Genomic DNA, 14,637 nt, shown 5'->3' with positions numbered 1-14,637 from the left:
CTGTCAGCCCCTCAGGGTCCTAGGAAGCCCTCCCCATTCCCCCAGATACACGCAGGGCCACAGCCAAAGCAGAAGCAACTGGGAGCCTGGGGACACAGGCCTCACTGAGCAGGGAAAACAGCTGGACTTGGGCCACCTGGAAGGACTAATTCAGCTCCATGTCCTCCCTCCCCAGGGAGCCAGGTACCCACCTGCTCCGGCTGTAGGTCATCCACCCTAGGCAGACTGAGGGAGGCCTGGGTGGCATCAGGGACTCTCAGTCTGCACAGAGTGCTCTCACATACGAAGGCTGTAGCTGTGGAATGGTTCTCATGGGGGAAGAAGCAAAAGGTGGAACAAACCAGAAGAGATCATTTATTTTGCAAAGGCAATCACACACAGGAGGCAGGCTCCCGGATACCCGTGGCCAGCACGTGGCCAGCACAAGGTACGCCAGCCTCCCCGGTCCCTCCTCCTGCCTGGCACAGAGGGGGACCGGCACTGTGGGCACTGTCAGGGACCAAGGATGTGATGCCAGCTGCTCAGACCTTCATGAAGTCAGGGACAGAGCAGCGTGACAGGGCACTGCCTGTTGCCCGTCACTGGGTGCCCTGCCCCCTGCCGTTGAGGACTCACCACATTTCCCTGCCTGCTCACGAATGAGTAAGATTTTAAAAGAACAACAACAACAACAACAAAAAATGAGATGCTTTTGTCTCCCTCAGCATGTCTCGGTTCTGATAAAAAAGAACATTTTGTCTTGTTTTTAAAGCCACAAATCTAGAAAACAACTTTAGGGATTTCTTCCTCTTCTTTGTTTTCCTTTTTTTCTTGCGTTTTTTTTAAACAATAGGTATTTATAGAAAGAACCTCACAAAGGTGATTTATGTACAGAAGTCACAATCTCAAAGGCTGCTCAGGAGGCAGGCAACGCAGTAGCACCTTTTCGAGAAGAAGAGCTTATGTGGTTTACGAATCTGAGTAGTGGGGGTGGCACGAGCCCCAGCTGGCCCCCCAGAGGCAGCGTGGCCCCACTCCCTGAGTCCGGGCCGCTGCCAGCGTCCTGCTTGCTCCTGTCCACGCAGAGCATGGAGGTAGCCTCTTGGGGCAGGGAGGCGAGGACAGGAATTCACAGCAAGCAAATGCCAGGGCCCACTGCCACCTGCTTCGCTGGGCTGAGGGCTGGCTGGGTGGTTGACTGGCTGTCTTAGAACGGGGCTCTGGGCTGGCACTGCGCCTGCAGGAGACTCTCCATGAAGGCCAGGTAGTCTGGGTTCCGCCCCGAGTCCTCAGCAGCGCGTGGTGTACCCACGCGCGGGCGCTTGGCGGCCTTCACCTCCTCTCCTGAGAAGACACTTTCCTGCGGTGCCCCAGTGCTGACTGACTGAAGGGGACAAGACAGCACAGGAGTTAGTGCAGAAGGGGATGTTACATACTGAACGTTTGTGTCCCCCCAGATTCCTGTGTTGAAACTCTACTCACCAGAGGGATGGTGTTAGGAAGTGGGATCCCTGGAGAGGCATTAGGTCATGAGGGTGAGAACCTTATGAGTGGGATTAGCACCCTTATAAAAGGACCCCAGAGAAGGCTCTGTCTCACTCTATTTCCATCTCTCTGACACATGAGGACCCCAGAAGGTGCTATCTGTGAACCAGGAAGTAGGTCTCAACAGACACCAGATCTTACAGCACCTTGACCTAGGACTTCCCATTTCCAGGACTGTGAGAAATAATGTTTTTTTTTTAAGCCACCCAGTCTATGGTGCTCTGTTAAAGCAGGCCGGAGAGACTGCAACAGGGACTCCACTTGGGTGCCTGGCTGGACTAAACGCCTGCCTTGTTGGGGGCCAAAGGCCCCTGTCCCTCACCTAATGACCTTCCGAGAGGGCCAATCAGTCACTGGGGACAGCTTCTCTGTACTGTTATCTCCGTGTAAACCCCCAATCCTGTGTGTGAGCCTCCTAGCAGGCGGGGCATGGAGGGGGCCCTATGCATCCAGTCACTGGCCCCTGGCAGGCCTGCCCTGCCCCACAGACGAGCGGCCGGGAGGGCTGTGCCGCCCAGAGGGAAGGAGGTGCAGCTGCTCATCCACCCGGCAGCTCCTGTCTGCTCCCCAAGGGAGCCTGGTATCTGAGGTCAGCTGTGCAACCCCCAACAGCTCTCACTCAGAGCTCATTCACCCACGGCCGCAGCTGCCTGCTCCTCAAAATCTGGTCTTTGGATTAAACACAAAAGAAAGAGAACAGTGATGGGCCAGGAGAAAAGGCCGGTTGCTTCCCACCTCTGGGACTCACTGTTCCCTTTGAAAAGGAATGAGCTTTAGAAAAGCTTTTCCTTTTGCACTGCCAGCCTTGGAGCTTAGATTCTGTGTGCAGGCGGCATATCCTCCAAGTGCGGGACGCATCACAACATGCCTGGCAGGCTGGCTGGTGCAGCTTTATCTCCCCTTGCTGGGTTGTCACGGGAAAAGGCCCTCCAACTTGCCCCCACCTGCCCAGAACGAGCTCACTCCCTGGGAGCCACCCTCAGTTGCCCCAGTGGGAGCAAAGGTCGAGGCCACATCCCTAATGTCTGCTAAGGGCTTCTGCGGGCAGTTCCTCCCAAGCCCACCTTGTGCAGCCAGCCACTTACCAGTCGTGACCGGACCCTCTTGGGCAGCTCCTCATCCAGGGTGAAGATGTCACCACGCTTCACTGTCAGCTGGGACCCATCCTCAAACTCCACCTGCCAAGGGGACAGTTCTCAGGCCTGGTGCGTCCCAGTGCTATTGACTGACTCCCAAGGTCCTTGCCAAGGTCCCACCACCCAGAGCTGCTGCTGCTCCACTGCCAAGAAGGGTGCTGGTCCAGTGGCATCCTCACTAGCCCACTCCTGTCCCCGCTCGCCAAGTAAGGGCAGTGAGAGGCAAGGGGACGGGACTGAAAGTGATGGGGGTGCAGACAACGTAAGAGAAAGGCAAACGGCGGCGAGTGTGCAGCTGTCCCCGTGGCTGCTGGGACATGTGTGGTTTTTCTTCTAAGATTCCACACTTGTAAATAACGTCCCTTCCACACACATGAGAAGAGACTACAAATACCTTCATTTGAAAGAAATCAGGGGCACTGAACTGGATGCTTAAAATTGGTTAAAGCAGAACATTTTATGTTATCTATGTCTTACCACACACACACACACACACACACACACACACACACAAGAAAATGTCTACAAAGGGGAAAATATTAGGCAATTTGAGGCCCATCCCAGCTTAACATACAAAAAGCTCTGACTTTCTAGATTAGGCCAGCAAAAGATCCATCAGTCTCCACTGGAACATGCGAGGGCCCCACCCAAGCCTGCAGGCCCCCTGCATCCTGCACCTGGAAGGCAGAACCCTGCTCACCTGATAGATGTGACTGGTCACAGAGGAAATGAACTTGGCCTTGTAGATGTTGCCATCAGTCCACCGGAGCTCAACAAACTCCCCCTCAGGTGGGGGTCCTAGGCGGGCGCAGTCTCTACTCTGCAGGAGGCAAGAATTTGGTGGCAGATGAGGCAGTGGGTCCCTGACACCGGCATCCATGGGCTCTACAGGGTTTAGGTCTCCCCGTGCTGTGCTGCCTGTGCTTTAACTGCAGCGAGGAAGCCAGTGGCATGCTCTGCCTGAACTCTCAAGCTACATGAACACACAGGATCTGATGCTGGCCAGGGGGTGCAGATGGTTGCAGCTGTCCACTCTGGAGGGCCGCCCTTGCTTAGGCTTCTCTAGACTGACAATGCTTTCTGTTCTGTTTCTGCAGAACCAGGCAGTGCTCCCCCTGCAGGGGCCAATGGCTTTGACCTGTCCAGTGGGGTCACAGGTGACCCTGGACACAGGTGATTCCTATGAGGGATTGGGTAATCTCCTGGCTTCCTAATAGCAGCCCCTGCCCACCCTGAGCCCGCCCGCAGCTCACAGTGATGCTCTCTGGGTACAGGTTGTCACTGTAGGACCCGTCATCAAAGTTCACTTCATAGAACGTCTGTGTGGTGATGCCAATTACCCGGCACCGGTAGTAAAGCCCATTGCGGTTCTTGGTGATGACCACCTGGCCTAAGGACACAGCCCTCAGGAACTGGACCTGGGGGCGGGGGAAAGGGCTGCATCAGTGCTGGGGTAAGCGGGCGATAAGAGGGACGGGAGGGCTGGGCACTCACCGTGTGGCCCCCTGACTTATGCTTAAAGCAGGTGATGGAGACAACGTAGGGCCAGTCGTCCGGCTCCATGAGGACCCCGGCGGCATGGGCACAGGTCACGTGGAAGGAGGTGGAGCAGTGCTCGTAGGAGCACTGGATACAGGCCCCAGACACCCTCTTCATCCGCTTCCGGCAGTATACACATTTCTGGGGTGACATGGAGAGGAAATGGGACTCATGCAGGCAGCTGGTGCTGGGAGCCCACCACAGTGAGCCCTCAGGACTGTCCCCTGGGAGTGACCCCAAGACTGGAGCCCCAGCAGCCCGGCTTTGGCTGGCTGGAGCTGCCATGGGAAAAGCCCAGGGAGTCTTCTTAGCTGGACTCTTGACCACAGTGGAGAGTCATCCAAACAACCCAGTCTGTCCCCTCCACCCGCTCCAACCCCAGGAGGACTTCCAGGCTCCTTCTCTACTGGCCCCTCTGCAGAGTAGCCTTAACAGGCACAAAAGAGCCACACAGTGGAATACTATTCAGTCAAAAAATATTAAAAATTTTTAATAAATTGAAAAAAGCAGGAAGCACTGACACTCGCTACAAATGCTCAGTGAGAGAAGCCAGACACAGAAGGCCACACGGTGTGTGATTCCATTCATGTGACATGTCCAGAAGAGGCACATCCACAGACACAGGAAAAAGGCTGCCAGGGGCTGGGGGAGGAGGACAGGGGTGACTGATAATGGGATGGGTTTGTTTTTGGGGTGAAAGAATGAATGTTCTGGAATTAGACAGTGGTGATGGCTATACAACTCTGTGAATACACTAAAAGCTACAGAATTTTAAGCTCACTTGAAAGTGGTAAAATTTATTTTAATTTGGAATAAAAAGCATCACAGAGTAGCTTCCTTCACGTCTCTCATCCACTGTGGAGTCCTGTGGTGGGAATGCCCCCTGTCTGTAGTGACCTGCCCCATTGCTCAGCATCCAGAGCCATCCGATGCCCCCAGCTTAGCAGCTGTCAGGTTCTCGTCACTTTGAGCATTTAATAAGCAGCCTTTATCGCTCTGTAAACCATGTTCAAAAGCCAGATAAGCACGGTGGCCAAGGGCGCTGCAGGAGCTGCTGAACCGATCAATGGCAATGATATGTCATTATTAAACTGTCAATACCTAACTTTCCCACTGGCCTGGGTGACAAGCACTGACATATAACATGCTCCATGTAGCATCAGCCCTCAAGTCCAGGGCCTTCCGCACAGCAGAGGTGACACAGCTGCCCTGAGGTCCTGAAAGGAGCTGTCCCTCCTGGAAGGCAGCAGGGCTTGTGATCTTGCTCATGTCACCTGCCCCACCCGAGGCCCAGGAGAAACCCAACAGCCTGGCCGGACTCAAAGCACAATTATCCCCCTGCCCCAGTGGGTGGCAGCTCATTATCCCGAGTTTCTGCATCACGAATGTGGGCCAGGCCCCCACCAACATCTGTCAGGAGCTGAGCACTGGGTGTGTCTGGTGTCTGGCTTTTTCCAGGACCCATGCCAGCCTGGTGAGGAGGATGAGCGTATGGCTCAGGCCACTGGATGGACAGGGTCAGCCCCTACTTCCCAAGACCCCCCAGAGCCAGTGGCCAGGGAGTACTGGGGGTAGATTGATGGACAATGACCAGGAGGAACAGTTCCTGAGCACGTGGCATGTGTGTGGCCCCAGGAAGGTGGGCAGACAGCTGGGTAAGCAGGAGTTAACTCTGGTTTCCTTTCATGGCTCCATTAGGCAGTACAAGCAAGCCTCGTGTAAAAGGATTTTTAATTCATCGTTACAAGTGCTAGTAATGAAGAGGCTGCAAGCTGGAAATGTCAGACACTTCATAAAGCGTCTGGGGAGAGGATAGATCACAGGCCGCTTGCCGCACCATCACTCCAGCCAAATGATGCAGCTTTTCTGCTCTCAATCACCTGCAGGCCCCCAGCATCTTCCCAATTGCCCGCCAGCACCTGGCACTCCATGGCTGAGGCCCCATCCCCCTCAGCCACCCGCCAGTACCCACTCAGCCCTGTCTGGTGGCCCAGCACCTATAGGCTTGGGGTGGCTGTCCCTGTTCCTTCCCGCAGGACCCCCCACCAGGCCTACTGCCCACAGCCCAAGCTCTCTGCGATATGCGCTCTGTAGGCCTGGAGGAGCATCAATATCCCGGGACTGCCCCAGCCAGCTGGGGAGTAAACCAGGCGGGAAAAGCGGCCATGGATGCCTTGGGTGCCCCAGCCAAGGGCCTTGCGGTTCCACACACACGTCCCTGTCAAGAGCTGCCGCCCGCATGTCCCTGATGGGGAAACATCCCCAGCATGGCTGCCAAACTCACAGCAATGACAAATCTGCGAGCAGGCACTGGTGCTCAGACAGGATGATCAGCACTTCACTGTGAGGCTGTCCATGTGCACCATGCCAAGTACCATCTCAGATGGGAAGGATGAGGCTCAGAGAGGTCAAGAAGTCTGTCTGGTGTCACACAGCCAGCTGGCAGCCAAGCCAGGAATGGAAGCCAGTGCATGCTATAATGGTCACACTCTGCCCACACTGCCTGCTACCCCAGAGGCTTGCTGGTTGACCATTATCAGTAAGAGCACCCTGCCTGAGGATGGCCACACACTCCTTAAAGGGAGAAGCTCAATATGAACCAAGGGAGGCCAGCTATGAACTTTAACAACTCAGCAGCAAATACACAACCTGACTGAAAAAGGAGCAAGGACCTAAACAGACATTTCTCTAAAGACATACGGGTGGCCAATAGGTGCATGAAAAGGTGCTCAGCACCACTGACCCTCAGGGGAATGCAAATCAAACCACCATGAGGAATCATCTCAGGCAGTCATCAAGAAGACAAGAGAGGCAAGTGCTGGCGAGGATGTGGAGAAAGGGAACCGTAGTGCACTGCTGGTGGGAATGCAGACTAGAATAGTCACCATAGAAAACAGTATGGAGTTTCCTCAAAAAATTAGAAACAGAGCTGACATATGACCCAGCAATTCTACTTCTGGGTATATGTGCAATGGAAATAAAAACAGCATACTGAAGAGATATACAGTGTGGGGCAAAAGTAAGTTTACAGTTGTTCATATGGGGAATAACACAATAATTAATAAATAACAATATAAGAATAAACTGCTTCTCGTACTCAACAACGGTAAACCTACGTTTTCCCCACGCTGTATACACCTCTGTGCTCACTGCAGCAACCTAAGTGTCCACTGATGGATGGACTGGATAAAGAAATGTGGTCCAAGCACACACAGTGGAATATTATTCAGCCATAACAAGGAAATCCTGCCATTGGTGACAACATGGATGGGCACTGACGGCATTATGCTCAGTGAGAGATGCTAGACGCAGAAGGACAAATGCTGTAGGATCCCCTGATACAAGGTCCATACAACAGTTAAGACTCAGAAAAGCAGAGGCTAAAAGGGTGGCAGCCAGGGAGGGGGGAGTTGTTAGTCAACAGGTATATGACTTCAATTACACATACTACATATACCCAAGCACTGCTACACAACATCATGCCTATAGTTAATAAAGCTGCATTGTGCACATGAAATTTTGTTCAGAAGGAAGATCGCATGCTAAGTGTTATCACCACAATTAAAAAATAAAAGAGGGGCCAGTTAAGCAGCAAGAAAAGTACAGGGCAGAGTGTGTGAGGCATCTGCTTACGGAAAAGGGGGAAACTGCATGTGTCTCTGGAGTGTGTAAAGGTCATCTCTGCAAGGAGACCTGGGAGCCAGGAGTCTGCTGCACCTGAGAGGGGAGACCTGTTTTTTCTGGGCACCTCTGTGCCTTCTGACTTTTGTACCTTGTGCCTTTGGGACTACTTAAGAGCATGTTTAGCCAAACTGAAATTGATGGATGGATGGCATCTGGCTTCCTGGCGCTTCCCTCTCCCCACAGGACAAGATCCAGGGGTCCTACCAGCTTCCATCTCTGCTCAGGGATGGCGCTGATGTCCACAGGGTGGCGCTCCATCACGTTCAGGAACCGCACTTCAGGGACTGCGATGGCACAGATCACATGGATCCACCTGGGAAGGGCAGGAAGGAGTAAGGTCAGAGGGTCATAGGTGCTCCCTGCCCACCTCCCACCCCCCCATACCATTCCACTCTATGGACACTGCCCCTGTTCACGATGTTGCTGCTACAGGTCAGGGCTTACAGGACCTTAAGGGATAGTGTGAGTGATTGTTTGTTCCTCCTAGTCCCCCACAACACCAGAGGAGGGGCACCCCTTCTACCCACCTCCTGTCAGTTGTCATCTGCAAAGCTCCTCCCCGGAGGTTGCACAGGCAGCACTCCTGCAGGGACCAGGCAAGCCCATGGTGAGGGGGACACAGGGTAGGGCCACCCCCACGCTGCTCTGGGGCCTGGACCATCCCCTGTCCTTGGTCCTTACATTTCAAACTAGCAGCCACCAAAAGAGGGGCCAGGAGTGCGTCAGCTCCAGCCCCTCACTGCCAAGGTGAAGAAACCAAGACCCTGAGAGGTGAGGCCACCAGCCCAGGGTCACTCTGTGGCATATGGCAAGCCCAGGGCCCAGGCCTGGCTCCCCCATGGGGCTGGCTTGCTCTTACAGTACCATCCAGCTGCAGGGGTGAGTTACCGCAGTCCAGGCGTGAGCCGTGCACCGGGAACATGTCCAGCCTTCATTGACCAGCTCCGGGCGGATGCCGTAGCAACCTGGAAGACAGCAGAGGATGGCTGAGTCGGGATGCAACTGTTACTGCAGCAGTACACTGAGTTACTGGGGCCTTCTGGAACCCAGCCTCAGCACTGAAGGTAACTGCTCTTACTGCCCTCTCTGCCTTGGCCCAGGGCACAGCAAAGCAGGAGAAAGGTCTGGAAACAGATGCTGGAAAGGGGAGCAGGGCCCCCTCAGGGTCCCCCTCCCAAACTCTGCTAAGCTGAGACCCTGAGAAAGTGACCGAGAAGTTGTATGACATGCAAAGTTGGCCTCATGGACACTGGAATTTGGACTAGGATGGCCCAGTGGTTTGGACAGAATAGCTACTTCTGAAACCACAAGTTAGAGGCTCTGATTTACCACGGCAATTTGCTGTGGAACATGATCAGGTTCAGAAATGGGGAGAGGGCACAGAGGAGGAGGGCAAACAAAGGGTCCTGCCCCCGAACAAAAGACTCTGCCTCACCCCTGGGTCACTGCCCAGCCGCATTGCAGCGGCCCTCAGCCATCCAGGGCTTGCCACTCACCAAACAGGGGCTCTACTAGCTGCAGTGGGTGTGGCCAGGTACAGAGGGGTCCCCGGTAGAAAAACAGGGAGAGAGCGAGGCAACAGAAATGAGGCTCTGTGTCCCCTTGGAGACCCCAAAAGGACAGCAAGGTGCCCAAGAGCCTATACTGAACCCCCTGCTCTGTCCCCCAAGGCAGTCAGCCAACGTCAGGGCCTGTGGGGGGCTGGCTCCTGGAGGAAGTGGGAATTCCACCTCCTTCCAGGGCCAGGTCTCAAAGAACATAGCTGTGCTAGGCCTCCTACCTCTGAGGTCACTGAGCAAGGTGCCTCTGCCCCCGTGAACCCAACCACAGGCCCCTCTAGAGTGGTCCCCAGGAACCTGCCCTGGAGTGCATCTCACTCCAGGCCCAGCAAGGCTGAGTCAAGAAACTTGCAGACAGGAGACAAAATGAACCCCGGGTAGCCTCTGTGGGGAATAATGAAGGACAGAAACCTATGGCTGCCTTCTTCCATAGGGCAGGGGGCATACAAAATTAAATGGCTCCATAAGGCTTTCTTCCTTCTTGGAAGCTTAAGAAGGGGCAGATGTCCATTCTCCTGCCTCCTTGGGTTATGGTCTGGCTTCAGGGTCGGGGGGGGGGGTGTCTTAGACGGCACAGATAAAACAGACCCCAGACCCCCCTAGAGCTGCAACTTTACCATCAACCCTGGCCTCAAAGCACAGAGTTTAAAATCATCATGGTACCTGACAAGCACCTAATCTCTTCCTGCTGCTTCCCAGACTTCAGGGAGAAGGGCAGGGACTCTGCCCCTGAAGGCCAAGACCCTGCCCCATGACACCAGGTCCTGTGAAAGCTTTGAAACAGTAGCCTAGGAGGAAGGGGCTCCCTGATCCATAGACACAAGCGTAGTCGTCCTACGAGGGTGAGCAGGGACCGCACACTGTAGCCCCCACAGTTCTCCTTCAGTCCAGGCTGCCTGTCATCTGCAACCCCACTCACTGGCATGGACCTGCAGGCAGCACTTGGCACAGGCGATCAGCAGGCTGGTCCCGTCATCACCGATATAGGAGTTGGCTGGGAGTGGCTCTGTGTTCTCAGCGCTGGAGGTGAAGCACATTTCGGGGATCAGTGGCCGTGTCTTCTGGCCACATTTGGAAGGTGGTATGGAGGGGCTCTCCCCGATGGAGGCCTGTGGGGACTCCTTCTCCATCTGTAGGGACTGCAGAAGTGGGGTACCTTTAGTGGAGAGCCCACCGTGGGGCCACCTGTCATTAAACCACCTTGGGGCCATCCTTGCCTCCCTCATCCCCCTCTCATGTGGCTTTTATATGCAAACAGCCCTAGCCTGCGTCCCACCTTCCCAGCCCCTGCACTGGGGCCTCCTACCAGGACACCTAAAGCTGCCCCTGGAGGGCTTCCCCAGTGCACCAGCCCTACACGCCCATCCCTCAACCCTGCTCCGCTGAATGTAAATCCTATCCTATCCACACTGAGAACCCTCCACTAGGATCATATCCCAATGCAGCACTAGTACCACCATGCTGCCCTTGCCCTAGTGCCACCATAGCCCCTCCCCCTCTTCCTCTAGCCACAGGGGCCTTGCTCTTCCTCCAACACCCCAGGTACCAGGCACTGTCTTGCCCCAGGGCCTTTGTACACCTTGTTCCTCCTGCCTAGAGCACTCGAATTGCTCTTCTGGACCCTGCCCTGCCCACGTGAACAGCAGCCCCAGCCTGTCATCCTGCTGTTTTTGCAGTCCTGATCATCACCTGAAGGCATGTTATCTGTGTACCTATGTGCATGCTCCCCTACTTCCAATAATGTACCCCATGATGGTTGTACCCCAATCTTCAACAAGTTCTCCAGATCTCATCCCATGAAGAGAATGTGGAGAAATCACCCTGCCCCCAGCACTAGGATCCAGCACCCTCAGGCGTGTCCCAGGGTGGTGGGGCTCCCTGATGCCCTCCAAGGCGTGACAGGAGGATTTGCCCCTGCTCCTGACCCAGGAAGACAGAGCTCCATTGGGGGAACTTCAGCTTGACATGCCAGGTGTTGGGGGTGGTGGTGGTAGCACATCAGATTAGGGAACCAGCTTTGAAATCAGAGCCTCATATCAGGCTCCTCCCACACCTCTAAGCTGCCTTCATTAGTCAAGAATGACATTCATTTCCAAACAGGCAGAATTTCCAGCCATCGCCCTTCTTACAGAGAAGGCCAGTAAGACTTGATTCCCAAGTCTGGGGACTCCAGGTTTCAGAAGTGGTTGGCCCACAAAGCCCACTGGTACTGTGGACTGATTAAAATTAGTCACGATTCTTTGCTTAACAGCTAGAATTAAGATTCACATCTGAAGTTGCAGTTCCTAGCACTCTGACTCCTGGCAGCCACTTCAGAAGCACTGAGGAGGGATGCGCCTGGAGAGGACATCTGGATATTACTCATTTCCTCCTCCAGACTTTTAATCTGCTAACAGATAGTGTGTCCAGACAGCTCTGGAGATGGGCACACCACCGTCGGCATGGGGCACAGATCTTGGGGCAGCTAAGCTAATGTGTAGAAAGCAGCAGGCACTAGCTTAGGAGCAGGGGGCCTGAAAAAGCAAGTGAGACCTGGCTGTGTCCTCCTGGGATTCACGATCCAGGGGTCAATAAACACAGAGGAAGCAGGAGCAAGAGCAGAGGAAGGCCAGGGGAGCCCAGGGTGGGACATCCCAGAGCCAGCCTGGGGACAGTAGGTCTGGAAAGGCTTCTTGGAAGAGGTAGCAGATGAGTGAACTCAAAGAATAAACAAAAATCTGTCCAGCAAGGCAGGGGCTTGGGTGGGCAGACGACCCTGGGGTACATCACAGAGCATACTGCTGCTGTATGAGGTGGGGAAGTAAGGGCATATGTCACAGCTGAGGAAGGCCATGGGGACATGTGGCCAGGCCAAAGGCCATGGTGAACCTGGCAGTCTCCAGCCAGGGAGGGTATGGACAGAGCAGCCTCCCAAACACCTGCTCTGGCCATGTCAAGGCGCTAACAGGAAGGACAGAGGCCTGTGGTGGAGAGAAAAAAACCAGAAGGCAGGCAATAGTGAGGGCTGGGGAGGGGACAGGGGATAAAATAAAAAGTTAAGAGGGAAATTGGGCAGGCGGATGGCGCATGACAAAGCGCAAGGAGACCAGGCTCCCAACTTGGGAAACATGGGACAGAGGGGCACCCACTCTGGAAAGTGTGCAGGACGCTGTGCCTGGCTCAGTGGAGAAGGATCAGGTCTTCACAGCACCGGTGTCCCAGCTGGGCCATGTGGGGTCTTTGCCCTAGGCCCCACCCACCTCTGGGGCTCAGTTGGTCACCACCCATCCCCATCTGGCTCCCAGCAGGCACCAACCCCAGGCCATGCTGAGGTACTTTGTGAGGACAGTGGTTGATGACACCTTTATGCTGTGCCCTCACCCCTCCATCCAATGCCCCATTTTTATGTCCACTGACAAGCCACCTTCAGATAAAACCATACGGCTCTTTCCCTATGGTCCTCACAAGGGAGGCTCCAGCACACCCTGACCTGCCAAGGGCTTTTGACTGCTGTACTGTGACTATTCCATCCCGACCTATCCCAATCCGGTCCTCTGGGCTCTTAGCTGATCCCACTGTGGCTCCTACAGCGAATGGCTTCTCCTTCCCCATCACCTGCCCAGAGTTCCTTTCAGGCAGAGCAAAGCCTAGCACCAGGAGAACAGACAGATACTGCTGGGCGCTGTTAGGCCACGGGCTCACCTGGCTATACGGGTAGAAGAGAGTGCAGATGGCGCAGTAGGGCTCGGTCAGGGCAGCCACGGCATTGAACTTCCTCTCAGCCTGGAAGCTGGCCGCCTTGTTCTTCCACTGCAGGGACAGCAGGGACCTCAAGGCCTCAGGGTCACTCATATCCTCCTCCCCGGAGAAAGGGAAGGCTTCTAGAATAAGAGGGGAGAAGGGGGCAGAATGTTAAACTATGACTGAGGACCCATCCCCTGCCTTGAAGGGCAGGCATTTTACTGCCACAAGTGTTCGTGTGTAAGTCCCCACTTACACAGCCCCTGAGTCTCTCTGCAAAGAGGCCACCAAGCCACCCAGGCTGGGGGTGGGGAGCTGGTCCTGTCTGAGGGTAGGAGATGGGCTGGGTCAACCTTGGCAGGTCAGGTGCAGACTCTTGAACTCAAAGGAGCCAAGAGAGAAGTGTGGCTAGGAGTGGGGGGGGGGGGGGGTGGGGAGGGGGTGGAGTCACTGGGAAGTCCTTTTAAGGTAAGATGGAGGCCACTAACAGGCGTCTCTTCTCCCTCCTCCCATCATCCCCTGGGGCCTCCATTACCAGCCCATCCCCCATCGTCCCACTGCTGTGTTTCCTGAGCACTTGTGGGTCAGTGCTCCCCTGGGAGCCTGCCTGAGGCCCCAGCCTTCACAGTGGCTGGGTCAACATGGCTGACACAGAGCCCTCCCGACTGTAAAGCCGAGGCCTCCTGGAAGGACTCACAGCGCACCTCGTCTCCCTTGAGATCCCTTCTACTTCTGGGAGCTGGGCCCTGTGTTCCATGGAGCTTCTAGAACCCTCCCCACCCTAGCCCTCAGATTAGATTCAGAATAAATAAAGCCATCCAGACGATTTTCAAATTCCATGTGCATCTTAAGCAGAGAGCTAAAGCGGAAGATGAAAAATTGGCTTCCCAGTATTTCTGCCCATGAGATAGCAGCTCTGACTCTCACTCAGCTGAGTGTTAAATATAAGCTTCTCATCTCCTAGCCTCTGTCCCTCCGGCTCCAGCCCACAGAGCCCATTTATTGTTCCAGCCCCTCCAAGGTCCGCAGCTGGGCTCAGCAGCAGGAAGAATCACTTCTGCCATGACCGGTGGCTTCCCAGCCCTGTGTCACCCACCTGTGGCCAGCCATAGGTGGAGCTCTGGGTGTCTCTAATAACAGTTGCCTGCCTGGAGAGGGGGTGACGCAAAGGTTTCCTCTAGTCACACAAGCAAAAACAGGGGCTGGCTACCTACACCTGAAGGCAATGCAGTGCTGTTCTCATTGAAAGGCATGGGGACTGCAGAGCCAGAACATTCTGCTGAAAATGAACTTGGAAATGAGCAAGTTCTCAGGCCCCCACGCAGCTCTGCAATCCTCTAACTCAGTACATTTCTCAAACCTCAACCTGAGGGGTGTGGTGGCACTTCTGCCCCTTGCTCACAAGGGATACAGTGGGGAACCAGGTTAGGGGCTTCCTTCCACTCATTTGCTCATTTGCCTGCTTCTGTGAATGT

The 14,637-nt window shown here is 54.8% G+C and overlaps 1 protein-coding gene across 2 annotated transcripts in view; it reads right to left on the bottom strand.

Moving 5' to 3' along the window:
• Positions 1 to 336: 336 nt before the first annotated feature.
• The window catches only part of KDM4B (lysine demethylase 4B), a 135,802-nt gene continuing 121,501 nt past the window's right edge, over positions 337 to 14,637 (bottom strand). For both annotated transcript variants that reach the window (XM_090289413.1, XM_090289414.1), the window contains 10 exons: positions 13,124 to 13,302; positions 10,362 to 10,581; positions 8,772 to 8,848; positions 8,411 to 8,466; positions 8,088 to 8,196; positions 4,155 to 4,340; positions 3,914 to 4,078; positions 3,361 to 3,480; positions 2,610 to 2,702; positions 337 to 1,363 (listed from right to left, as the gene is read on the bottom strand). In XM_090289413.1, coding sequence (XP_090145539.1) covers positions 1,187 to 1,363; positions 2,610 to 2,702; positions 3,361 to 3,480; positions 3,914 to 4,078; positions 4,155 to 4,340; positions 8,088 to 8,196; positions 8,411 to 8,466; positions 8,772 to 8,848; positions 10,362 to 10,581; positions 13,124 to 13,302 — 1,382 coding nt within the window. In that variant the 3' untranslated portion in view covers positions 337 to 1,186. The remainder of the gene's footprint in view (positions 1,364 to 2,609; positions 2,703 to 3,360; positions 3,481 to 3,913; positions 4,079 to 4,154; positions 4,341 to 8,087; positions 8,197 to 8,410; positions 8,467 to 8,771; positions 8,849 to 10,361; positions 10,582 to 13,123; positions 13,303 to 14,637) is intronic.

This window comes from Furipterus horrens, unplaced genomic scaffold, assembly GCF_987537825.1.
Source record: "Furipterus horrens unplaced genomic scaffold, mFurHor1.1.pri manual_scaffold_10, whole genome shotgun sequence".
Lineage (NCBI taxonomy): Eukaryota > Metazoa > Chordata > Mammalia > Chiroptera > Furipteridae > Furipterus > Furipterus horrens.
The sequence above is the reverse complement of the archived record's forward strand: the minus strand, read 5'-3'. Positions and strand labels throughout refer to the sequence as shown.